Source organism: Anas acuta, chromosome 16 (genome assembly GCF_963932015.1).
Source record: "Anas acuta chromosome 16, bAnaAcu1.1, whole genome shotgun sequence".
NCBI classification, from domain to species: domain Eukaryota; kingdom Metazoa; phylum Chordata; class Aves; order Anseriformes; family Anatidae; genus Anas; species Anas acuta.
The window spans coordinates 13,333,813-13,358,486 of NC_088994.1; the positions used below are offsets into that span (position 1 = coordinate 13,333,813).

The window sequence follows — 24,674 nt, forward strand, 5'->3', positions numbered from 1 at the left end:
TCTCCTACTCAGGATTCAGCAGGAGTTTATTCAATAAAATGACATGTTGGAATGCTTTCCTTGTATCAGAAAGCCTGACCTCATAGGGTGCAACATCTGCCTATGGTAAGACCTGCCACCGCTAACAGAGCCCATGAGCTACAAACCGGGTGTCCCACACAGCCAGAAAGCTCTGTGGGACACCAGGAAGCGTTTCCCAGTTTCATGCTGTTGGTGCTAAGATCAGCTCTTCCCAATCAGCCTCCAGCTCCAGCCACAGCAGTGGTGGCACCCACTGCAGACACCTTCTGCATGGGGAGCCCAAGGAAATTCCTTCCCATGGGCAACATCCAGGGATGTCCTTTCCCTAGAGGTGGCGCCCAGACCCCTCAAACACTTCCTCCTCACAAGCAAGAAGAATCAAAGTGCGCCTTACCCTCCTGGTCACTGTAGGGTCCCGTAAAGCTTTGCCCATCAGGTGCCCAAGCAGCGTGTTTGTCTGCAGGAAGCGCAGTCTGATGTTGGTGGCTTTTGTGAAATTCCGCAGGAGAGGAGAGTAGGAGAAGTTCATGGCTCCTGGGCGCCCGTTTACGAGAGAGACAACAATCTGAGAACACAAGGAAGGAAAACAAATCAGCGTCATCCTCTGATACGGGAGGAAAATAATCTCTCCCTCAGCTGAACCTGAGCTTTACCCTTTTACAGGACAACTGAATCAGTTCCCTGCTGCTCTTTTATTTGTCTTAACGCTGAGCAGTGTAAGTGGCGTCCAAAAGCCAAGTGGGAACCATTTGATACAAGCACTTTCAGTCACTGAGAAAACAAAACTAGAAATCTGTTGCCTTTTTACACAATTTTAACAACTGCCAACAAAATCAGCGCTGAATGTCTATTCTCTAAGCAGATTTCTAGCATGAAACATAGCACGGCTCTGTCCTTCGTGCCCAGTCACTGTTTGTACCAAGGCTGCTGCCTTCCCCTTGGAGGATGAGCAGTTCTGAAGTCTCCTGTCCAATGCAAGCACCTGCCCTGGTCTGCCTGCTTTTATTACCTGCCCTTATGGAGGAGTACAGATTTTAATCTAAGCACTCCCCAGTATCCAAGTTTTTATTATCAGGCTCTTTCTATTTTCTCCTCCACTTTGCTGTCCTCCTCAAAAGCCTCCTGCTGACTTACATTTCTTTGTAAAGAGAAATGCTCGCGGGTTATTCACGCTTTGCTGCCACTCCTCTGGGTTAGCTGGGCTGTGGGCAGCAGCAGGGGAAGGGCTGAAGAGCTCCCAGAACTCATGCCCTGAGCACAACCAACTGGAGGCAGTCAGGTCCCTCCGGACTGCTGCACCCCATGGCTATTTTTCCATGTAAATAGAGGCACAAAAGGAAGCAGGAAACAGGAACACTGCTTCCATCAGCCTGGTGGCACAGCCACAACCCAAACGTCCTGTGTGTTCTACCAGGGTTTGTATGCTGGGAGGACAGAGGACTTTCTTCATCCATACAAGAAAGAATTGCCCAATGCCTCCTAAGAGACTCTTCCACCTATTTCAGTGGTCAGTCACTTCACTAGTGTTTTTTTTACAGCCACAGAAACCCTGGGAGCCCCAGGGGATGACCATGTGCAGCGGCTCACCTCCCCATTTTCTAAAGGCACGATCCGAGAATATTCAGTAGTGCAGATAGCGTGGTCGTCCTTGGTGATACGATCCACGGTGTGCAGTCCAAACTTCTCAATGCAGTCCCTCTTGGAAGCTGTATCAACCAGAGATGAAAGCAGTAAGAGGAAAGGAACAATTCAAAGCACTGTACTGATTTCTCCACACTGGCCAGCAGGAGAGAAGGGTCTTTACTCTTTGTTAAGTGCTTACTAGGTAAAGATTGCTTTGCATCAACTCTCTTGTTGATAACACACTTGTGCTCCACTGCTGAGAAAGCAGGGGGTTGCTGTAAGTGTAACAGGCATCATCAGAAATTCCTCCAAATCACCTCAGTGCAGTGAATTAACTCACAGATGGAAGGTAGGAAACGGACATTGCACCGACTGTGACCACCTACCAAAAACTTGCCCTGCAATTTCAGCATTAAGCTGACAGTTTGAGCTCTGACCCTAGTCTGAATTTGTCGTCTTCATTTGCTGATGTGGAATTTGCTACACTGCTCCTGCTGAACTGAAGGGCTGTTTGCTACACCTGGTCTCCAGTAGCGTGGCCCTGCTCTGTATACGCTGCTGTGGCAGCAGCAGGGGCTGAGCTGCATCCTCATGGAAATATTTTAGCTCTGGTGTCTCGCCCCCGAGCTCTGCTTCACCAGGTGCTGCTGTAAAGGCAGCTTATCCGAAGCCCCAGGCGAGGAGGAACCTGTCACTGCTGTGAGATGATTGATCTCCGGAGCACTGCCGTGGCTGAGCACGGAGACGGGATGCTCAGCAAGAGCAGCTCCTTAGCAAAACCAAAAATCTTTTCCAGCTCCCTCAAATCTCCATGGCTGCGTGAGGCAGAAGTCGGGCACTCTGGCTCTGGCGCCAGCTGGGACTGGGCATCCTTCATGTCCTGTCCCCATTTGAAACGCCGCATGGGGAACCCTTCATGGGGATAAACACCACCACGAATCTCACCCCGGCGCTCCCACTTCTTTGGTGGCCAAGGAAAGCAGGGAGGATCCGCATTGCCATGCTCCCTGCGGCCCCGCTCCCCCAGGCCCCATCAGCTGCCCTAACAGATGCTTTCCACAGCGTCATTTCTGCCCTCCTCCTGCAGAGCTGAGCCCAAAAGCACTTCAGTGCCCTGCCTGGGACAGCCTGGAGAACCAAACGCCTCCCACCAGGGCTGGTGTCACCCCTGGCAAGGCTGGCTGGCGTCTCTGGAGAGTGCTTACAGCTCTGCCAGCTGCTTTTAACCACCCTAGCGAACCGCACAGTGTTTTTGTTAGACCACCTACAGAATTCCCGAAGTCTAAAATAAACCTCTGCAAAGGACTCGTCGTGCTAGCGAAGCCGGCACGTTTCGGACCAGCAACCTCTTTATTTCCACGGGAATTTTCCACTGGGCTGTGTGGTGACATCTCGCTTCTTCTCAAGGGGGGTTGGCGTGGACAGGGCTTGGGGTTGCAGGAGGGAGGAGAGCTCCAGATGTTGCAGCGCTGCCACTACAAGCAGGAACAAGTCTGTAGGGCAAGAGCTCTGCCCCAGACCGTACAATAACAGAACTGTAATGGGCCCCAAGAGAGACACTACAGCTGGGAGGGAAATTCTCCTTACAGAAGAAAAAAAAAAATCACAAAACAAGCAACTTGACAGCAGCGACTCGCCCCTAGCACACGGCAGAGGGGAAAATCTGAGCGCTGGAGAGGAGCTGCCATGCCAAGGCAATGCAGCACACAAAATGCCTGCAGCTCCTTTAAAGCACGGGCTGACAGGTAACTCAGAAATACGAGCCCTGAGGGGCAGCCCAGGGCAAGGCCTCTGAGTGCTCCGAGGTCCCTCCATGACAGGTTTTAAGCTCTGGTTGTAGATCTTAACTCTCATCTTCTCCCAGTTAGTGCTGCTGCTTCTGGGCAGGGGACAGTGGTTAACGCGCTCCTCAGATCTGGCTGCCCCACAGACCCCGTGGGACAAATTGCCAGAGAACCAGCTGCTCCTAAAGGGATCAGGCTTTAATCAGAGAATTGGTAAGGAGGGAATGCAAACGCACAGATGGATTTCTGGAGCCTCCTTGTCCAAGTGCCTCCTCTGATCCCATCCAAACAGCAGCAGGGCAGCGGCTCCCTACCCTGCCCAGGCTGCATCCCAGCTCTGGTAAGCAGGGAAGGGAAGGGGAAGGGGAAGGGGGCTGCTTTCTGCCCCCAGACTTTTGGGTTCCTGCAGCCACCTGGAAGTGAGCTGCGGGTTTGTTTCTGGAGAGCCGAAATCTGCTAGTCTGGGCATGGTACAGGGCAGGCAGACAGAGAGAGGAGATGGAAAGAAATCTGAGGTTCTGCACCTAGACCAGCAATGCCCAAGCACTGACACCAGTGCCAGCTTTGGCATCTAGAAAATCTCTAGATGCCGAATGTGTGGGCACCAGTGACAATACCTTAAAAAATACATTTAGAAAAGCTGTTCTGCTGCCCTGAGGAGCACCACAACCTTACCCCACTGCTACAATCCTAAACTCAACTCTTGCAGCCTTACTGGGCAGGAGACATGTACCACATCACAGCCGTGACCCAGAAACAGCTCCAAAGCAGCCCGGTCCTTGCACTTGGGCTTTCTTTTGGCCTCACTACGCTGCAGCTCTCTCGTAACGCTGCCGTACTTACAGGCAAAATACTGCCAGGGCTCGTAGGTAAGGCCGAAGTCAGTAGATCGCTCCAGCACCCAGAGGTCAGGACGAGGAGAATTTGCGAATTTGATCAGGACATACGCCACGTGGAAGAGCTGAAAGAGAGGAACACGGAGTTAGTCGGCTGCTCAAAGCTTCATGAAAAGCAGGGGGAGCCTGGGGGCTCCCGGCTGAAGAAAGGAGCTGCCGCTTTGCAGAGCCCGCTGCTCACAGGCAGCTCGTGGAGCAAAATCCTCCGTATCTAAAAGGATGCTGATACGACACGGCTGCGGGAGAGAGACAGATTAGGGAGCTCAGCTCCCACGAGTCCGAATGCAAACAAAACTCATACTTTGTGGCTATGGGCCCTGCTCGGGAGGCTGTGCTGGGCGGCTCCTCTGACTTAGCCTCGACCGAGCAGGTGGCACCAGAAACCAATGCCCAGGTCCTGCTGAGGAAACTTGTGCTGGTCCCACCACCAAGCTCTGCAAGGAAATCACAAAAAGCTGTAAAATGCTACAAAGTCTCGGGCTGCTCTTGGGGTACCAAGTGACACCCCGAACTGTTAACATCTGCCCGGAGCCTGGAACACCCCGTGTGCACCTTGCACGTCATACCTCAAAATTAGATTTTTTTTTTTTTAAGGCTCTACACTTGGCAGCTCTGCTGCACCCCCACAAGCCACATTTTGAAGGTGGTTGCAAAAAAGCCCCGTGACTGCTCCTCTCCCCCAGGCACCGCAGGTACAGGAGGGCAGGAGCCCCACTTGGCTCCAGCACAGTTCCAGCGCCGGGCTGCCCCTGTTCGTCTGGACACTGACGTGTGTGCACGCAGCCTTGCCAAGAATAAAATAAATGTACTCTGTAAAGAGCTAAAATGTCAGCGCTAGAGAAAAACAAAAGCCCCAGCAGAACTTCCCTTCCCCGGCTGGCACGGGCTTGCTCCAAGAATCCCCACTCCATCATCCTGTCACAAAGTGATATTTAAAGGCAAATAAAGTTCCCTTATCAGAGAAAATTCCTAACATCAAAACCAACCCAACAGGGAGTTCGGCGCTCGAGAAACGGAGATTTACGGCTCAGCAGCCCCTCCTCATACAAAGCTGGTACTGTACGAGCATATATATCCCCCAAGGATTACCCGGGACACGTCTGCAGGGAAGGAGAAGGCTCCGTGCCTGCCTCAGCGCGGGGGCACCAGAAAGCTGCCTGCAGCTCGGCCTGCCCCAGCCGCACACGTCGCGGAGTCAGAGGGCGAGGATTAATCAAAACAGGCCTCCAAAACAGCCCTGCTGGTAACCAGGCTTTTTAAGGGGAATGGAAGAGGCAGGGAAGAGGCATTTAAAGCTACCAGGTCAGCCATGAAGCACACGCCTTGCTACAGCCATGCAGATGAGGGGGTCTGAGTGCTTTTAGGGTACAGAGAGGGGACGGTGCAGCCCTGCAGGATGGTCCCGGCTCTGTCTCAACATCAGCAGGATGCTGCTGACACCAGGACAGCCTCTGCTCCACTCCCCAGGGGCTGTTGTGATCCCACTGCAGGCTGCTGGCACCCACCCTCAGACCTGGGGGATGCTCAGGGAGCCCCATCGGGCTGGGGAAGCCGCGGGTCCTGCAGCACCGCGGGGCTGTCGCAGGTCGGAGGCTGTTCTCTGGCTGCCAAGGGGCAGGAGCGTGGGATTTGTGAGCACCGCTGCAATCAGAGCGAAGAAATCAAAACCCAGCACAGCTCCCGGCTGCCAAAAGCCTTGTGAGCAAGGGGAAAGAGACATTTCGAGCTGCTGGAGCCTGAAGGAAGACAGACCTAAACGCTGCCTCGTCTTCCCCTCTGTTGCCTGCATGGTATCAAGACACAGGAGACTGAGCTTTTTTGGAGGAGCAGCATTTTCTGCCCGCTTACCCTCCCAGCAGAGCTGTTATTCGTTAGTGAAAGAGGCTTCAGCTCAGGATGTTTTTTTGCTGCTTTCTCTGCAGGCCCCGTTCCCACAGGTTCACATCTACCTCTTGGCACGGAGCAGGGCTGAGCACCAGCCGGCGCAGTTTCACTTTCCCTCCACTAGAAATCCTCCTCCGGCTTTATTCTCCAGGGAATACACCACTGCTCCTGCTGGAAGCTGCCACAGCCTTCAACTGGACAAAAGCCACTGTGGCTCCAGGGTCACAGTTCTGGCCTCAGGCACTGGGAGAGCTGGGAGGCACTGGGAGAGCTGGGAGGCACTGGGAACCGCCCGTGGCTCAGAGCAGGCAGTGCCAAAGGGCCAACCCGCCTTCACGAAGCTAAAAACAAAACAAAGCATCGCCAAAACAAGGCAGTATTGCAAAAACAAGCAGCACAGCATCCCGTTGTCCTGCAGGACTGGGGTTACGTGTCCTAACTCCATCAGGTCCTGTCCCCAGGGTCTGCCCTATGAGCTACCAGCACTGAATTTAGGACCAATTTTACAGTACCGAGCCTGAAGTGGCAGAAAACACCCGATGGTTAAAGAAGCCACAGTGAAAAATTCCTTCAGCTGACTTTAATGCACCGTGATGTACACCACCAGTCAGGTCTGAAACACGTTTGGCACTGCCCTCAGCCCAGAGGACACATCCCTGGCACAGCAGCACCGCGGAGTTTTGCTCGTGGCACTTCTGCCCTGCTGGGGGACCCACGCAGGCACGATGCTTCCCAACAGGACACGTTGGTTTGGGCACTTCCCAAGAGCAGCGTTCGCGTTTCTGTTCTCACACTTCGGGGGAAATGCTTTCAATGAACAGCAGCAACCCCAAACACAGAATTAGAAACATGAGGCACGTCCCCGTCCTCTCCATTTATCTTCTCGCAAAGACAGCCAGCCACGAGCTTACAGTCAGTACATTCCACGGAGTTTCTGTGGGGTCCTTCTCGCCTTCCAGTCCGATGCTGGAAAGAAATGTCCCTACCCAAACATCCTCCAGTCCGAACTCCTCGCGTCCTTCTGGCTCTCAGAAGTGCTCTGAGTCACGATGCAGCCACAGCAGTGCCTGGTGAGAGGCTGAAACTCGACTCGAAGCCAAGCCTGGGGCTCAGCGCTCTGTAACGGGAAGCCAACAGCCAAAAAAAGGCCTCGTGCTGCCGGCTGCACTAAATACCCAGCATGCTAACTTATCTCTTACTGCAGCATTTTGCAGGAAAGAACCAGAACTGCTGGGTCCTTGCCGGTTCAGCCACAGCTCAGCCAAAGCCCAGCTCAGGTTTTCCTACCCCGCTCCTGCTCCCGGGGCCAAACACCATTCCCTGCTCCATGCCCCAGAGCAACGTGAGCACTATGGCACGATGCTGGGACACATCCCTTCCAGCTGGGACCGCAATTTTGGGACACAAAGCAGGAAGCCAACATCTCACACCCTCTTTCCAGCTCGTACAGGCTAGACCCATCTCTAGCCGGAGCATAGAAAACATTCAGGAGGCTGTGACCGCAGTGAACCTCCCCCTGGAACGGGACCCACATCCTGGTATTCAGAGCGATGTCTCGTCAAATCTGCTGAGTCCCCTGCCTCGCCATCCTTATCTCGTAGAGTGCGACAGCCTGCCGGAAAAAAATCAAGGCAGATTGCTTGCTTGAAGTGCACGTGCTGAGAAAACTCACAAAGCGACAAAGATGGAGCAGTCGCTCCAAAAATAGAGCTGGCAAAAAAGCCAGACTTTTCGTTCCATGTTTAGTTCCAGTACAGTTCTGCCCCACCAATATTGCAAGAGAAATGGTTGTGTATTTTTTTTTTCCAGAGCCTTTATTTAGCTCCTATTATCAGGCAGATGAATAAAAAGCTCTGTGCTCCCAGACTCTTAGGCAATTTCTTTTTCCCTTCTCCACAGGGCAGGGAGGTGCAAACCAGCTCTGATGCACACACTTGCCTCCAGGCAAGCAGATCTCAGGCTCTCACCATCTCCAAAAAAAACACCAGGTGCAACTCAGCCCCCCTTCATTTCACACAGTGAATCCTCAGCCAGGACACTCAGCCAGGGGTATTTTATGGTGCCATCTCCCTGCTGGCAGTGGTTTTGGAGCCAGTTTCCCCAGGGACCATCGCTCGCAGTGCCTGGAAGGACGGAGCCAGTCCCGGAGCCAGCAGGGGAAGATGCAGGTGAGGGCAGTTCCTCCACCTCCCTCCCACTCTTCCCTCTGCCTATCTGGGCACTGGGCAGCTTTACGAGCACCAAAACACCACGGAAATGTAATTCTGATTACTGCCCACTGCTAAGGTTTTGAAGAACAAAACTGAGGACCTGGGAGGCAAGAGAAACCCCGCTGCTGCTGGGCAGCGCATCCTCTGCCCGCCCGTCCTCCTGCAGGAGCAGCACACAGCAGCGAGCTCCCCCAGCTCCTCGTTCCCTCTCTCCAGGCACCGACTGCACTCTTCCAGCCCCAGGAGACACATGTGAAAACAAGACAGCAAACCAGAACCAGCCCCATCCCGAGTTTCTTTGGTGAGGTCTCGCTCACGCTCCTCCAAGGTGTTGCAAAGCCAGACGGCAGCATTTAGTAAACAAACTACATCCCAGAAAGCCAGGGAGCTTCTGACTTGCCCTTGAATTTCTCCAGGTCAGCACCCTGCCCCTTTTAGATCATCTGCCTGTAATCATTTATTGTCATTGAAGCAATGGGTTTACTCATTAACTGCCTGGCTGAGCCTCAGCTGTCCCAGAGCAGCGTTATTTCCTCCTAGCCCAGCCTTCAGAATCCTTCATTAAAATATCTCAGTGTTGAGCTGCTGGGAGGTACGTGCCTACATTTAGTCACACGAGAACAATTTCAGCCCTTCTAGGAAGCAAAAACGGTGCTGGGACAACGTGGCTGCAGGGACAGGTGACCACCAAAACTCGGGGGAAAGGAAAGGGACTGAGCTCTGCACTGAGCCATTTTTGAGCTTTTCTCTTAAAACTCAAGAGTTTTATTGAGAGAGATCAAAGAAAACCCTCTCCTGTTCTCCATGGGCTGGGAACCACAGACAAGCACGAAACCTGCTCAGTATCATAAGGCAGCAGCAACCCAACGTTTTATGATGGTATTTTCTGAACGGTGCCTGTTCAGCCCCTTTCTGAGCGGCTTGGCTTTTGTCAACAGCCAATGGACAGCTTTCCACAAAGGATTTTTTGCTTTAAATGCCGCTTCTGAGAAGGATTTGGCTTGTTCGCGGATCTCACACACAGCTCTGCTTTATCTTCGCAGCATCCTCCTGGGCGAGCTGTCCCTCCCTGGGCAGTGCCACGCACGCCTCCTGCCAAAAATCCTCGGGGGACCAAATCCGGGCACCCGGCACGAACCAGGGCAGAGCAGTGCCACTGTGAGGCTTAGGGAGCATCCAGCAAGGTCCTGGGGCTGCAAACAGCCCGTGCGATGTGGCTGCACCTGGGGGATGCTGATGCATCAGCCTGGACGTGCTTCAACACACACGTGTGCTCAGCCCCAGCTCACAAGCGTCCCCTCTGAATTCAGGAGCTGGTTTCTGTGCTAGCCCAGCAGCCAGCCCGGTGTCGCCGAAGCCAGACACGCTCACGGGGCGTGCAGGTAACTGGAGGCATCACAGCAGAGCAAAACGCGGTCAGGGCAGGAGGGGATGGCTGGAATTCCTCGAGAGGATGCTCCAGCCACTTCCAGATAAGGATTCGCCCACCCCAGGCTTTCACTGGGCATTAGGAGATATCCAGCACTCGGCTGAGATGCCCTTTGCACTTTCTAGGCTGGTGGGAGAGGTGTAAGGTATCTGCTTAGAGACAAGACTTAAATATTTGTCTTTAGCCCAAACTTGAACTAGCACAGCCCCAGAGAAGGGCTAAGCGGGCTTTTCTGCCACCACAGAGCAGATGCCCTTAGGTACCCTGCACAGGGGGATGGATGCAGGCCCCCAAGTCCAGCCCAGCCCTGGAGCAGGCTGAGGCACCCCGTGGGACACGGGGAGGAGTGGGTGCCCCCACAACAAGGACTGAAACCCTCCCGGTCGCATTAATCCTCCTGCAAACACCAGTGCAAGCCCAGCACCATGGGGCAGTAAAGATGCCCTTAACACTCCCTAATCCTTCAGTGATAAGATGGGTAAGACCCAGTGACTGTATTCAGCATTTTGGGTTCTCAGACTATTTACCTTGAGGTGTTGACTCTCTGTGACTGCCAACTGCTTCCAGGAAGATTCTGGGAATGTTTTTTTGGGAGCCAGATGTTCTGGGAGAGCATCTGCATCGTAAGCAGCTGGCAGGATTAGGGGCAACTCCCACTGGGCTCCTCCAAAGGGCTGCGCTCCTCCCAGGAAGACCTTACTTGGAAAGAGGGGTAAGGAAAAAGGGACTCAAAGAAGAAAAGGGGAAAACGAACTCGTGCAGAGCCACCTGATGTGCACAAGTGAAGAAGGTGAAGTGCTCGCCAGCAGCTCCATGCAGCCAGGTGGGCAACGATGCCCCCCAAAGACCCGGTACTGCAGAGGAATTTCACTGGGAGTCACTCAAATCCTGCCGGCTGACCCAAGCCAGCCACCTACACAGAGATGGCTTTGAGGACACAAAAAAAATGTTCTTGGAGCTGATTTTTCAAAGGCTCTTTGTACGTTGCCTTAATTCTGCTCCCTGCATTTACCAGAAGTGTGCCGCTGATTTCAGCAAAAAGAAAACTATGCCAGCAAAGAGTCTACTCGCCCCAAAATATACGGAAAAACGAGCTTCTCTATAAATAGAGGACGCAGGGAGTTCCTGCTTGCTAATCCTGACGGGAGTGCTTGCATCCTAAATCTGAAATCGCTCAGAAAGCAGGACTGGGGGACGCGATACGACAGCAGTTATTTGAGGCAGCGAGACGCAGCTCTCTTCAGGGAGCTGTCACTTCTCACGTAGGGAGAGTCTTTTTTTGGTAACTCCGCGAGAACCGGTCTCTCTCTTTGCTCTGTTATTCTTAGGAGGCTTTCTGTATGGATTTCAGCACGTTTCTGAAATAGCATCTCGCACGTTTAATCACCGAATGCATTCAGGACATTCGTTTTGCATAATACGAAGCAGTAAACAAATGAAATGAAACAGTAAATAAATGAAAAAGATAAACTGTGAAATGAGGCCTCCGAGGGAAAGTTTTTTAGAGCTATTGCTTCTAAATGGTTATTAATAGACAACCAGCCGCCTCCTTCTTTTCCATGTCATGACAGCAGCTGGAAGCCAAAACCAATTTATAACCAAAGCGAAGAGCAGCAGTGGAGGACCCAGCGGGCAGATGCGGTTTTATTTGTGCCCCACGAGCCTCCGAGATTTACTAAAGGGAAAGCACTGATGCAGTTTTTAATGCTAGACAGACTTGAAGAGCTAACAGGGAAAATATCTCCAGGTGCACCAGTACACCAAGGAAGACTTCACCAACAGACAGCGTGCATGTATGAAGGAGGGAATGGCACGGTGTGTGCCACTACATCATGGTTACAAAACCAGCCATCCGCTGCTCCCTGGGTTATAGGAGCTGGTTGGGGAGGCTGAAGGCAGACCTACACTCACCACTCTGCAGCCAGGACGGCGAAGTTCAGTGGCAGCATCCTCCGACAGCCCTCCCCAAGCTCATGGCCCATCTGGCCCCAGCACAGCTGACAGAGAAGGCGTCTTGGCGCAAACAGCCATGGGATGTGGACTGAGACAAACCAGGCATTTCTGCTTCATTTTTCAAAAGGTTGTGGAGGAGGGAGAAGGTCTAATTTTAATGAAAACCATGTCCTCCGTTCTTTCCCCCAGTGACCGACCATCTCTGTGCAGCAACCACTAGCACGGCCTGGAGGAGAGCCCGGCCCAGGCCCCATCCCCTGCTGCACTGACTGGGGCTGTGGGCACAGGGTGGGACCTCTCGGGGCATCCATTCCTCAGACAGAGAAGAATGAGCTTCATGTTGAGAGCTCTCTTACTTGTAACAACTGCCTGGTATCTCCTCTTTACCAACGGGCAGTCTAATAGGGTTGAAACTCTGACCTTGAGCACAAGGAGAAGAGAGTCCCATTAAAAGACTGTGTTCAGCCCTCCTCCAGCCCAGCACAACATCCCCAGGTGAGGATTTCACCAAGAGGGTGTCAGACTGGGAGCAGCACCAAGCTCTTTCCCATCTCCTCTGACTGTATTTTAACAGCTCTCGGTTAATTTGGTTAACAGCTCACCAGCTGCGTGCATGCTGAGGTGCGGACAACGAGGCGTCCGCAGTCACGGATTGTTCTGCTGATAAAACACACAGAAGGAATCCGTGACTTTGGCAGCAGCTGTGACCAAAACCCATCATGAAACACGGCACGTTGCTGACCAGGTGTATGGGCACAGCTGGGGGCACAGCTGGCACGATGCAAAGCATTAGTGTCCTGACAAAGAAAAGTCAAAGTGAGGCCTCAGCGGACCTGCAAGTGGAGTGGCCTCCCCCAGGCCGAAGGCTCCCACACAACCCAGGAGGAATTTCAGCCTGTGCTGGGCCAAAATTCCTCAACTTCCTCCCAGCAGCAAGCAGCAACTCGCTAAGCAGTCCGGTGTGACCTTTCATCCTGCTTCGTTTCTGCTCCTCAATCAAAGACAACCAGCACAACGCAGCGCGGCCTCCTGGGTTTGCCCAATTTCTGTATGGGAACGGTGTGGGCACCTGAAGATCAGCTTGGGAGTGCCGATCTTCATAAATAAAAATACATAAAAATAAAGCACGGTGGTGTAACGCGGTGCACCTTCATCTCACAGCTCACCCCCAAGCTCAGTGATCACCACTTGTGGTTAAATGGCACGAGAAAAAACGGGGTTCCTGCAGAGGAGGAAGCCCTGTGAGGGACCTCGTGACTCAGGGCAGGTATAAGAGGAAATCCCTTAATTTGACTGAGATTTAAGTATTTTTAGAGCAAAGTACGGATGATGTCATACACCTTTGAACACAATGGCCTCGTGTCTAATAGCACAGTGCTCCGAGCTACCCCAAAGCTGCCTCGGGCACATCATGAGCCCAGCTGGCTGCCTTGAACTTCCAGTGCCGGCTCACCCCTACACTCCCTGCTCAGCGTTATCTCTGCTCGCAGGACTTACTCCAGCCTTTTCTTCTCTTATCACCAGCTCCTTCCTGCCCAGCTTCAAGAACATTTAACATCACAGAAAAGAGCGTGAGCTAAAAATATATATTTATATATATATTTATACACACGGACACCAATCTGACTCTGACAACCTGGCTATTCAGCACCGGTGGCAGAGGCAGGCTGGGGTTTACAGAAGAGGAGAAGCTGTCTCCTCTGGCCAGTAGGGATGGGAGAACTGCAAAATTCAGTGCCTTGAGTGCATCATGGTGAAGTGTTGCTCTGAACTCAGCCCGAACCAGCCTGACCTACCTGCGGCCCATTGTTAATCTCACACAAGCAGCAGCGCTGGGTTTGAAGGAAAGGGAGAAGAGAAAAGGCAAATTTCTCAGCCGCATTTGTGCCAGGACCATAAAATGTGGTTTGGGGCACGGTGGACTAGCCTAGCAGCCTATCTGCCAGCCACGTTGCAACCCTTTTAAACCAACAACTGCCCAACAGTTGATTCCTGCGGTTATGTTTTTGAAGATACACGGTAAAAAAGTTTCCCATGAGCTGAAGAAACCAACCTGCTGTCTGGCCAAGGAGACCACATCCTAGAGATCTTTCTTAGGAAGAATATCTGTTCGTGACTGCTGGGAGGAAACTCCACACCCACCAGTGGATCCCAGCAAGAGAGCCCAGGCCTGTCCCTCAGCACAACCCCACAGGGGCACAGCCCCAAGCAGTGCTCAGGCACCTCCAGGATGCTCACACACCAGCCACACACAGGAGCAGGGGTCTGGCTGGTGCTGGAGACCCCAAAAGGCACTGAGCTGCCCTAATCAGCAATATGCCAAGACAACAAGCCCCGCAGCTCCCCTCCTCTGTCAAATCCAAAATAAAAAATAATATATATATATGTATATGTAAAGAAAATAAACAAATGAGCAAATAAACTCAGCCCCAAGCTCCCTGGTCCCAGCACATCCCCCATGGGTCGGGGTTCCTGAGTCACAGCCACAATCCAAGGCCAGGCTCCTGCTGTGGGATTTTTGCTCAAGCCCTATCTCCAGGAAGAGCGCAGTTACGACACCAGAGGCACCATGCGAGACAAACGCAATCTCCTGAAGATAAGGCTCGTCTGTGGTGAAAGGAAATTGGCTGCTTTGTTCCCAGCCAGAGCCCCTCTCCAAGCACCTTTCTGCGTGCGCTCCCATCTCCTCCGCTGAGCCTCGGAGCGCTGTGGGTTGGGGCCGGGGCCCGTGCGGAGCCCAGGAATAAATAAATCAGGGAGCGGGCTCGCAGCCAGCACAGCCGGCAGCCAGGGCTGTGGCTGTTGGTGGGACAGCCCCCCCAGGACCCAGTTAATTGGGCCTTTTAGACTCACTTCAGCTTTTGAAAGGAGGCCACTGTCCTGCACCGCTGTTTGCCTGCTCCAGAAGTGAACTTGGCAGCCCCATCCATCACAGCCCGGTGCTAACGAAGGGCAGCGATCAATTAGCAATCCCCGCCGCAGAAGTTTCTGAAGCCCAGATATGCTGCAGGGTGTCCACCTACCCTGGCTACGCTGCAAGTCTCTTGCAAAGCAGCTTTGAGGTCATCTGGGCCATTCGAGTCCGGTGCTATTTTTAGGGCTCCAAATCGTGGCGGGATATCCGGGAAGACTTCACAGATTGAGTCCAATTCCCACAGAGTTCAAGACCCAGTTGCTCACCAACTCATTCTATCCTCAAGGGCTTTTTCTTAGCATTTGGCTTATGCCCTCCTGCTTTCATTGGTATTTTAATTATTTTAAAAATATTCTTATTAAACATCACTTTAAAGGGAAACACATGCTGCCGTCTTTGCGGGCAAAACGTTTTAAAGCATTCACCACATTGGGAAGGAAAATCTCAAACATGTGAGAAGCCCTTTCACAGCCTGCCTCTCCTGTTAGCTTTGGGCTGGGGTAAGGGAAAATGGGAGAGGCCAAGAAGATGGAGACGCCCTCAGAGGTTCTCAGGCAGGAGAGAACACCACAGCTGACTTCTGCAATTTGGTGCCAGCAGAGATAGCAGATATGACACACACACACTTACGAGCTTGTTCCATCCCACAGCAGTGTTCAAGCCTGTTCCCATTGCCACAGAGGTCTCTGCGTGCCCCTCACACCCCAAACACCACACGGGCTGTGCGAGCGCTGCCTGCTCCCAGCTGTAGAACCAGGACCACAGCAGAGACTGGTGCCTCAGGCCACTGTCCCACTTGAGGGACCACGGCTTCCTTTCCTGTCTGAGAAACATTTTAGTTGCACTTTCCAGCTCTGCTCTTTGTCTGTCAGTGACCTCATCTCTCACTGGGGGCTTATTCTGATTCATACTCCTTTGAAATTCAATTAGCTCATGGCAAAATTTTCGGTATTTTTTCCCTCTCACACCGACGGATCACCCGCAGCATCAGATGAGACGTTGCCTCGTTCTGCTCCCAGGGCTGGTTCAGGGGTGCGTCCCCATTACACCACTTTCAGCTGAGCTGAGTTAGACAAGGGGTTGGTACCAACCATCGATGACAACCCTCTCTCTCCCTCTTTCCCTACCTTTCCAAAAAGATGCTTTCTTTTCTTTCCAAGAAGACCTGTGTGCTGCCATCAGTCCCCAACGTCACCACAGGATCTGCCGGGGGAGCCACCACAGCCACCAACACCTGCAGCCACACGAATTCATCTCCTTTAACCCCTGGCACCTCCTTGACCAAACAGGGAACACACATGCCAAACTTGTGAGCCTCAATTACCCAAGGTTAGGAGGAATTAGTGGAAGGCTGTGTCCTGGGACCCCCCTGGTAGTGGAGGCGCGCTGGTCATGCTGGCCTGGCCAAGACCACCAGAAGCGCACAAGCTGGAGCCAACCCTGGCAGAGGAGGCAACGCTCCACAAAACTGGAATTCACCCCTCCTCCTCCTCCTAACCCAAAATAGCCCCATCGCTGGCTCGTCGAGATCACTCCAGGACTTGAGGGCTCAGGGGTCAGATGAGGAGAGAGGCGCCGTGTGCTGGAGAGGTGCCACCGAGGCAGCAACGTGCAGTGTGCTCGCTCAAAGGGCTGCTAAAAATCACTTATTTCCACTTTTTTTTTTTTTAATTAATGCAAAGCTGCCTACAGGTAGACCTGGACACTCGGTTATTGAATCTATACCCAAATAACAAAAGTTACTGCACTCAGCCTAAGCTGATGTATTAAGGCAAGACCCAAGTGCCTCCCCGGCCTCTTCGTCATGTCAGTGGTTGCTCCCCGCCGCACGCTGCTGTGCGGAGAACAAATGATACTAACCCGCTTGTCTACAGCACATTATGCTTCGAATTATTTATTGCCACCCCAATCGGAAGAAAGAAACATTTCTCTCTCGGACATAATGAAGAACACATTTCCAGTACTTAACAGCTGGAAGCCGGAAAGGTAGCCAAAGAAAATCCCTAACTATTTTTTTTTTTTCCCTTTAAAGTAAGCAGCTGGAAAACTCATTTGCTGGGGAAGAGGAACCCTCCCAAACCAACTCGGGGAAAGAGTCAATTAAACTCGGTCACAATTCACAGGCAGGAGCTGATAAGATCACGAGTGTGATATCAATCGCGCTATTGATAGTTTCTGATATTTTCTGACAGCAGCGGGATGAAAAGAGGTCACTTTGTAATGTATGTAATGAAATCCAGCAACTCCTCCTGGCAGAGATTTTCGGTGTGGTTTCGATCAGCCACTGAAGTATCAGGGGATTCTTTAATCCCTTCCCCACATCTCAGCAACCGATGTGCTCCGGGCGCTGCTTGGAGCTGTCCCTAGGCCCAGCCCCGAACAGAGCAGAGGCGATGCTGAGCAGGACACGCACACAAAATGCTGCTTTGGCTCGTGCTCACACCAACCCTGCAAAGACCAGGGACCCCTTAGCACTTTCCTGCCCATTACACATCCCTCTCTGCTCCTTCAGCGCATCCCAAGGGCTGGAGGCAGTCATTGACTACAAATCCCAGGGCAGGGGCGTTGAGCTGAGGTGGGAAGGAGCAGGGCTGTGCTAGCTGCCAACAGATCTGTGCCCTCTGTCGTGGCTGAGGTGTGACTTCAGCTGGGGTTGGGCTGCCCAAACCTGGCCCTACTGGAGGCACTCATGGGGACAAGGGGCTGGGTGCTGAGCCTCTCACCCCTTGCCCCCAGGAAAGCTTCCCCTGTGGATACAGCACCTGCTTTTCCCAGCTGACAGCAAGGTCCTGCTGCAGATGGGCTGTCTGGGAAAACATTTCTCCTCCAAACTTCACAACAGGTTCGAATTCTTTCAGAGGGAGGACTCACGCGGGGTTGTTTTCTAAACACACGCAGTGCTATCACAACTAATAACATGAAATTACAGGCTCGCTGTGTGGCAGGAGGACAGGCAGTCCCTCAGGAACAGCTGCTGCCTGGCCCCAGCCCCCTGGCTGTGCAGCAGAGGTGCCTGAAGCACTGCAGAGCTCTCCATGGACCCAGAAGCAGCTACGAGGGAAGAGGGAAGGTGTGATCCAGCCAAAAGCCTTCCCATGCCCCATCCTACATGCTCTGTCTCCTCTAACTGTGGGACAAGAGATGTTTAAAGACGTTGTCCCAGTCTCTTGCCAGCCCCAGACCCCATAGGCAGGTCCAAAAGGGGCTGTGCCATCTCCTGTGCCCTGGGGATGTGTGGCGAGCCTCACCTTCCCTGAGCTGCTCCCTGGCTGCCACTGAGCAGGCACGGGGAGAAGAGCTGCTGCTCCTGGCAGCCGCAGGGAGAGAAGTTCGCTCACGCTGTGCTCCAGCGCTCAGTTATCTGTCTCAGCAGGCGATCGGGCTGTGCCAGAACAAACAGGACAGCAAATAAACAAGGCGTTAAGAAGAAGCGCGCTGCAGACACGTGCGGTCACTCTGGTCTTGAGCCCCAGTGGCTCCCGGGGCTCAGACATCTGCAGAAGCTTTGCTTTGCTTGCCACAGAGCCTTGCTCCTCTCTGACCCACCCCATGACTGCCGAGCAGGTAACCTGGCTGCAGAAAGCGCAAACGCAGTGACTTCACTTTGCTTGAGGGCTGATGCTCTCAAAACATCTCCAGCTCTCCTGGTCAGGAAGGTGTCAGCACACAAGGAAGAGGCCAACTGCAAACATCACTCCCGGGAGCACTTCTGCTCAGGCAGCCTCCAGCAGCACCAAATCTCTGGCCTGTGAGGCACGCAGGAGCCCCAGCAGCCAGGCACGGTTGGACTGAACTTCCCTGGGCCGGAGGAGCGGTGTGTTGTGTGTTTGAGGCCATGCCCCTGACCTAGTTTCGTGCTCGCAGCAGTGCACCTGTTTCCCCCTCTCCCTTTCAGCAACCCGAGCCCGGGCAGCTACACCACCAACCCGCTCGCATCCTGTCCCCCCAGCACCATCCCAGCCCTGGGGACATTGAGACGCAGGGGACAGGAGCGCCAAGCCACACTGGGGCTGGCTGCTGACATGAGATGAGGACCTCAGGACGTGGGTAAAAAAAACCCCAAAGCTTTTCCACCAGCAAAGACAGAGCCCCAGCCCGCACAGCACCCAAGCGCCCATCCCCACTCCCTGCCCAGAAAATAGCACTGCTGGGGTGGAGCGGGGGATTTACTGTGCTTCAACACAAGCAAAACAGACAGCGATGCAAGGAGGGGTTGTGGAAACAGCGTAAGCTCGGGGTTACAACCTCAGCCTGCCTCCAACAGCCGCCGCATGTCCTTGCTGTCCCCTGCAGCTCATCTCTGTGGGGATAGGGGCAGGGGGACGGGCAGCTCACAGCCACACGAGATTAATGAGGACCTGCAGCACGTTATGCCCCCATGAGATTAACGAGGAGCTTTTAATGACCCGTGTGTGAAGAACCCAAAACACTTCTACAGCAGCTGCAAAGAGCAGCAGCCATCGCACTTCTGTTCCTCGCCTGACACTCACAGCTCTTCTACAGCAGGGGACTTGGGAGCGTGATTTAGTGTTTAGTGCAGAGCTGTGCACAGCAGTGACATAAACACCGGTGGGACAAGAAGCAGCTCCTGGAGGACAAGCAGCAGCCCTCAGCAGGACACAGCCCATCCTGCATGGGCTCAGCTCAGGACCAAGAGAGAGCGGTGCTCTGAGGTCCACAGGAGGCCACTGCGCTGTATGACCCTGCTCCCAGGGGTAGGTTTATAAATAATTTCCAGGATAAACATTTGTAAGCAGCACCTCTCAACTCAGCCGAGAACCAAGTCTTCATCTCCTGCTCTCACAGAGAGTCGCCCCCTCTTCAAAGGAGGGGAGGCAGAGCCACGAGTGCACACGGGGTAGCTCCAAGCAACCCGCCCTGTTTGGCACCAGCCTCCAGAGCTGTCATGGTGGGGTTTGTGCTCATGGTGTGTCCACCAGGCACAGCCCCAGCCTCCCCTGCCATGCCTCCCCGCACCGCTCCCAGGCATGGGGTCCGTCACCCTGGCGGCCCTCCAGAAATGGGATCTGCCCAGGGAAACGCGATCACCTCTGCTGCAAGGGACAGGGGTCAGATTCTGCTGAGATCAGAGCAAAGCAGGCTGGCATCCGACTCCGAGCCTCACAATTCCTGAAATCAATACACGGCCCGCTGTGGTAACTTCACCTCCTCTGCTCTTTGAAGAGTTCCCTCCCGTCCCCCTCCGCCGGCCACGAAAGCAGGCACTGGGTGGTCCCTCCCCGGGCTGTAAATTGGCTTGTTGAAAGCCTCAGCAAAAGAAAGGTCAGATGCCTTATAAACTGTGCAAAACCAGCAGGGCTGGACAGCTATTGGTGCATTATTCAGGGATATGCACGGCCACACAGCTGCTTGCACCACAGCAGGTGTACCTACATGTAGTCCAGGTACAGACACAGAGATTTCCCCCAAATGGTGGGCAAAGATGCACCATGCCCCAGACCTTCAGCTCTGGCTACAGAATGAGCTAAAAGTGTTGTAATCGTGGAGCTGCTGCCATTCGCTGTGGATAATAAACCCTCCACGCAGAAAACACACCCTCCGGGGAAGCAGAGCTCCGGCTCTGCACTCCTTAGCTCCTGCCATCAAACAATTCAGGTGTCCTCGTGAGGTACAGCGATAAACCCACAGCTTTCTCCTTCTGGTTCAACCACAAGAGGGCAACAGCCCGGGCACACAGCTGATCAAAGCCTGAGGTCTGCCAGGAGGTGACCGCACGCTGCAAAGCCACCACTGAATGCTTGTAGAAGGAAAAGGGAAAGGAAACACAGAAGTAGCTGCAATGCTTCTCATCAGAGACATTATTTTTGTGAGCTGGGCAGGAGAACTGCAGCTGGGCTGCCTCTCCTCCCAAGAGGCAGGACGCAGTGCATGGGGCTGCCAAAACCCAGCCTGGCTGGAGCCGCTGACCGAAGGGACCGGAGAGCCCTGTCCCTGTCCCACCGCCCAGACCTCAAGTGTGGCTGCTTGCTGGTCCCCCAGTCCGCCTGGGACTACTGCAAGCACCTTCCCAGAACCTCACAGCATCCTCAGTCTGCTGGCAGGCAGAGATCAGGGCACAGAGAGCAGAGACAAGGCCAGCCAGCCACTTGACAGAGACCTTCAGGCCAGTTTTCAGCCCCACTCCATGAGCAGACCTTCACATGAGGAACCGCAGTTCTGTGCTGCAGCAGCACACTCCAAACCCTTCTTCCTCAAACCCTAAAACCAGGGTTTCTTGTAAAATCCTAGCAATTTGGGAAAACCCAGCTGTCCTGCAGTTATTCCCACCGCTCTCAGCCTTGCCTTTTGCGGCCAACCTGCGGCATCGCTGCAGGGCAAACACATTTACTGCTTGCTCAGCCCCTCCTGCCTCCCTGCTCCCACTGCCCAGCCCTGGAAAGGAACAGAGATAAGGGGAGCACTGCAGAGAACACAAGGGCTTAAGAAAGCTGCGATTGAGTAGAGATAAGACCTCTGGGCGTGTAGGCATGCACCACTGGAAGAAAGACCACCGGTGAAAGAAGGGAGCACGTGTGCGCTGGCACGCGGCCAGGATGGGGGCACAACGTAACCACCCCACTTACCTGGAAGGTTAAAAAGTTTTTAAGCAGTGGCATTATCACCCTCAGGGTGCCCCTGCCTGATTAAATACATCTAACTGATGCTTGCCATTGTGGCTCCGTGCAGATGCTTGTGATGTCTGGGCAGCCCGGCACGGTGGGAAGAGGCGCACGGCACAAATGAGCACCCTGCTCCTCTGCCCCACGGCCTGGGGTAGCTGCTTGGGCCTTTTGGGGGAAAAAAGCAGCAAAAAGATGGAAGTAAAGGATCAAGGCTGTGGCCAGGACCCATCCACTCAGCCTGGGAGTAGAGCTGTTTGTGGCCGGGCAGGCACAGCACCGGCATTGAGGCTGTTTGATGAGCGGCACGTGGTGGCAGGGCTGCACAAAGCCCCTTTTTGGTGTGAGCACTTTGCTCACCACAGATGCCAAGCGATTCGCTGTGTCTTTGTGCGGTCTGATCACCTCCAAGGAGCAGGCTCTAGGCCCTGTAATCTCTGTGTGACCCTAAACCGTGCTTTAGATTGCAAATGTGGTGGTGGGGACTAGGGGAAGGAGAGCGCTGGTGCACGGCAAAGGCCTTGGAGCATCCTCCTCCCCTGGGGCTACAAACCCAGGCTCCCTGAAATGCTCCCAGCCTGCTGCTCCGACAGGCACCCTCTGCAAAGCCCTGCTACCAGAATTGTTCTACGTAACGTTGTTAGCCTCATTCAGCCAATAAGCCACAAGCAGAAGGGAAAGAAAATGAGGAGTTAACTGGATACAAAAATGACATCTCCAAACACCCCCGACTTGCAGCATCGAGATGCAATCCCCTCCCTGCACCACGCTCAAAGAGCTGGGCAGAGCCTGCTGGAAAGGGACCTGGGATGAGCAGGGCTGTGCAGAGCCCACACCACCTCCAGCTTCCCACCTGGTAAATCCGAAGCAAGTATTTCAGCAGCCAGCCCCAGAACGAAGCAGTTGCAGGAACTCGGTGCAGCCCTCCCTGGAAGCACACGATCCCCCAGGTTCCTCAATGAGACCCGCTCATTTTTCACACCGTTAAGGGAAAAGCAAACAGCTTCAACATTTCTGTGCCTACATTAGGCTCTCAAGCACATTTGCTGCCTATCTTATCAGCAGGGCTTTAGCAGCCTTTCTAAGTTGTTTCAAGACTTTGGCCTTCAGAAAGCTGGAAAGGGGGGTGGAAAAACCCTCTATTCATACTTACCAAAGCACAGCACATTTTCAAGTGGACATTCCTCCCATCCAGAGCAAACAAATGCTCCTGCCTGTATGTTTGATGCATTGTTTAAGTTACAGTAACACCAACCCAGATTCGTTGTGCAAGACAATTTCAATTTTCTTAGGAGTTCCTGGACCAATTCACAAGTGGAACGGAGAAGCCAGACAAAAGAACACTTGTCTCTGCTTCAGAGAGGATGCAGGATGATTTACACCCCGGTTTTACAAGCTAGGACCACAACCTCATTGGGATGGGCTCTTCAGAGCATGCAAAGAGGTGTACAAACCTGGGAGCTGCTCCATGAGCAAACACTCTAGGCTCTGTAACACTAAAAATTAAAAAAATGCAGTAAGAGCTGTAGCGAGACCCTTTTTAGTAACAAAGCCTTGCTGATTTGCTAAGTTTACTCAGGAAGGCCTTGGCCGAGCCATTGGCTGACAAAAGGAACAGCCAAGTCCCCTTAAAACTCCAACAACTCCCTGCTTTTCTTGCCACCATCATCGTGGGTCTGGATTTGTTACAAAGGCTTTCTGCAGTCACAGCAGGGCTTCGGTGGCACCACGGAGAGCCTCCAGCTACAAGTGGTGAACGATGCAGGGGCGGCCGACAGCCACGCAGCTGAATTCACAAGCTGACACAAGCTCAGCACTTAATTTGCCAAAAAACCACAGAAGGCACAACTTGTAGAGCTGTGACACAGCAATTTCACATCAAAGAGGATTTCAGCCCCAGCCTGTCCCCAGCCCACCCAGGTTTTCTCTTTCCTTGCATTTATGGGATCAAAAAAAAATTCCAGTGTCATACATTTCACTCGCAGGGCTGCAGCAAACTCACTCCAAGTTGCATGCCAGCTTCAGCTCCGAGCGTTTCCTTGGGCTGTCCTGTCCTTTAAGAGACTGGGAGAACAAAGAAATCTTGGCAGCTGGCCACGCTACAGGCAAATATTTCCCCCGTTCTCTTGAATGAAGTGGATATCCTGTCACAAACCTGCGCGCTCGGGAAGGGTAAGGAGGAGAAGGAAAGGGAAGAGGATGAATTAGCTAAAGATTGGCACGAAGCGAGAGGTCTCAGCATGCCACCGAAGCCACTGAAAGGATTTCATTTTACACGGCCAAATGCCGAGGAGGAATAACTCACACGAACCTCAGAGGAGCTCCGAGCTCACTGCCACCCAAGAGCAGCGCACCTAAATCCTTCTGAGCGGGTCTGGAGGGGGATTCGGATATCTCGTTCTGACACCAATTTCTGTCTGGTTCTGACCCAGCTCCACAAGGACACAAACACCACTCCCTTTCTGCTCTCCCTGTCTTTTATTTCCACCTTGCCCATTCCCACGGCCAAGCAGCGGGTTTGGAAAGTCCCTTTCGGTGCCACCATCAGGCAGCACCTCCAGGTCCCACCTGTACAGAGACCCAACCCCAGCAGGGTCCCTCTGCACGGGCACGGCCAGAACACCGATGTGCTGACATTTCAGCAATGTTGCTGTTTTGTGATTCTTCTACGTGGTTCCTGCAAGTTCTGGCAGCGCTGTGTTTAAAGCTGTTGGTGAGTTGTTAGCAGATTTCAACAATACCAAACCTGGCACGTGCGAGCAAGCTCATTCTTCTGAAAATCTGCGTTGGAGCCACGCACCACGTTAGCGTTGGTCAGCAGGTTTCCCACCATGACACTGCCATTCAGAGCCGGCTTCGCTGACCCAACAGCAGCGCATACCAGGGGCAGGGCGGGATTAACATTCCCAATGCCACCGCTAACCCCAGAGATCTGCAGGCACAGCAGTTGTGTGACAGTTCATGCCGCTGCCGGGACGCGCAGAGCTCGCAGGTTTTGGACTCCCACGAACCCCAGCAGCGCCCTCGTGTTCACGGTCCCGTTTACGGAGACTCGCTGTGAACTGATGCCAAGGCAGAAAGCAATGGCTGGTAAATAAAGGAAATAAAAACACACAAAACCCGTCGTGGACTCCAGCCAAAGCCTTCGTGCCCACTGCGTTTGGGTGAGCGCAGACTTTGCAGAGGACTGAAGGAGGATTAAGCGGCAGCTTTAGCAAACAGCCAGCACAACGCACGATGAAGGCAGCGGTAGGATTTGTTTGCAGTTGTACGGCTGTTTATTATTTGCAGCTGTGTGCAAATAGCAGAAAGCCATTCTTTTCCCCTTCCGATCAGGCCT

At 53.3% G+C, this 24,674-nt stretch overlaps 1 protein-coding gene across 4 annotated transcripts in view; it reads right to left on the minus strand.

Moving 5' to 3' along the window:
- LAMA5 (laminin subunit alpha 5) overlaps nucleotides 1-24,674 on the minus strand; it is an 85,038-nt gene that overhangs the window by 45,910 nt on the left and 14,454 nt on the right. For all 4 annotated transcript variants that reach the window (XM_068700783.1, XM_068700781.1, XM_068700782.1 and 1 more), the window contains exons 3-5: nucleotides 4,272-4,389; nucleotides 1,609-1,727; nucleotides 416-586 (exon numbers count right to left, since the gene is read on the minus strand). In XM_068700783.1, coding sequence (XP_068556884.1) covers nucleotides 416-586; nucleotides 1,609-1,727; nucleotides 4,272-4,389 — 408 coding nt within the window. The remainder of the gene's footprint in view (nucleotides 1-415; nucleotides 587-1,608; nucleotides 1,728-4,271; nucleotides 4,390-24,674) is intronic.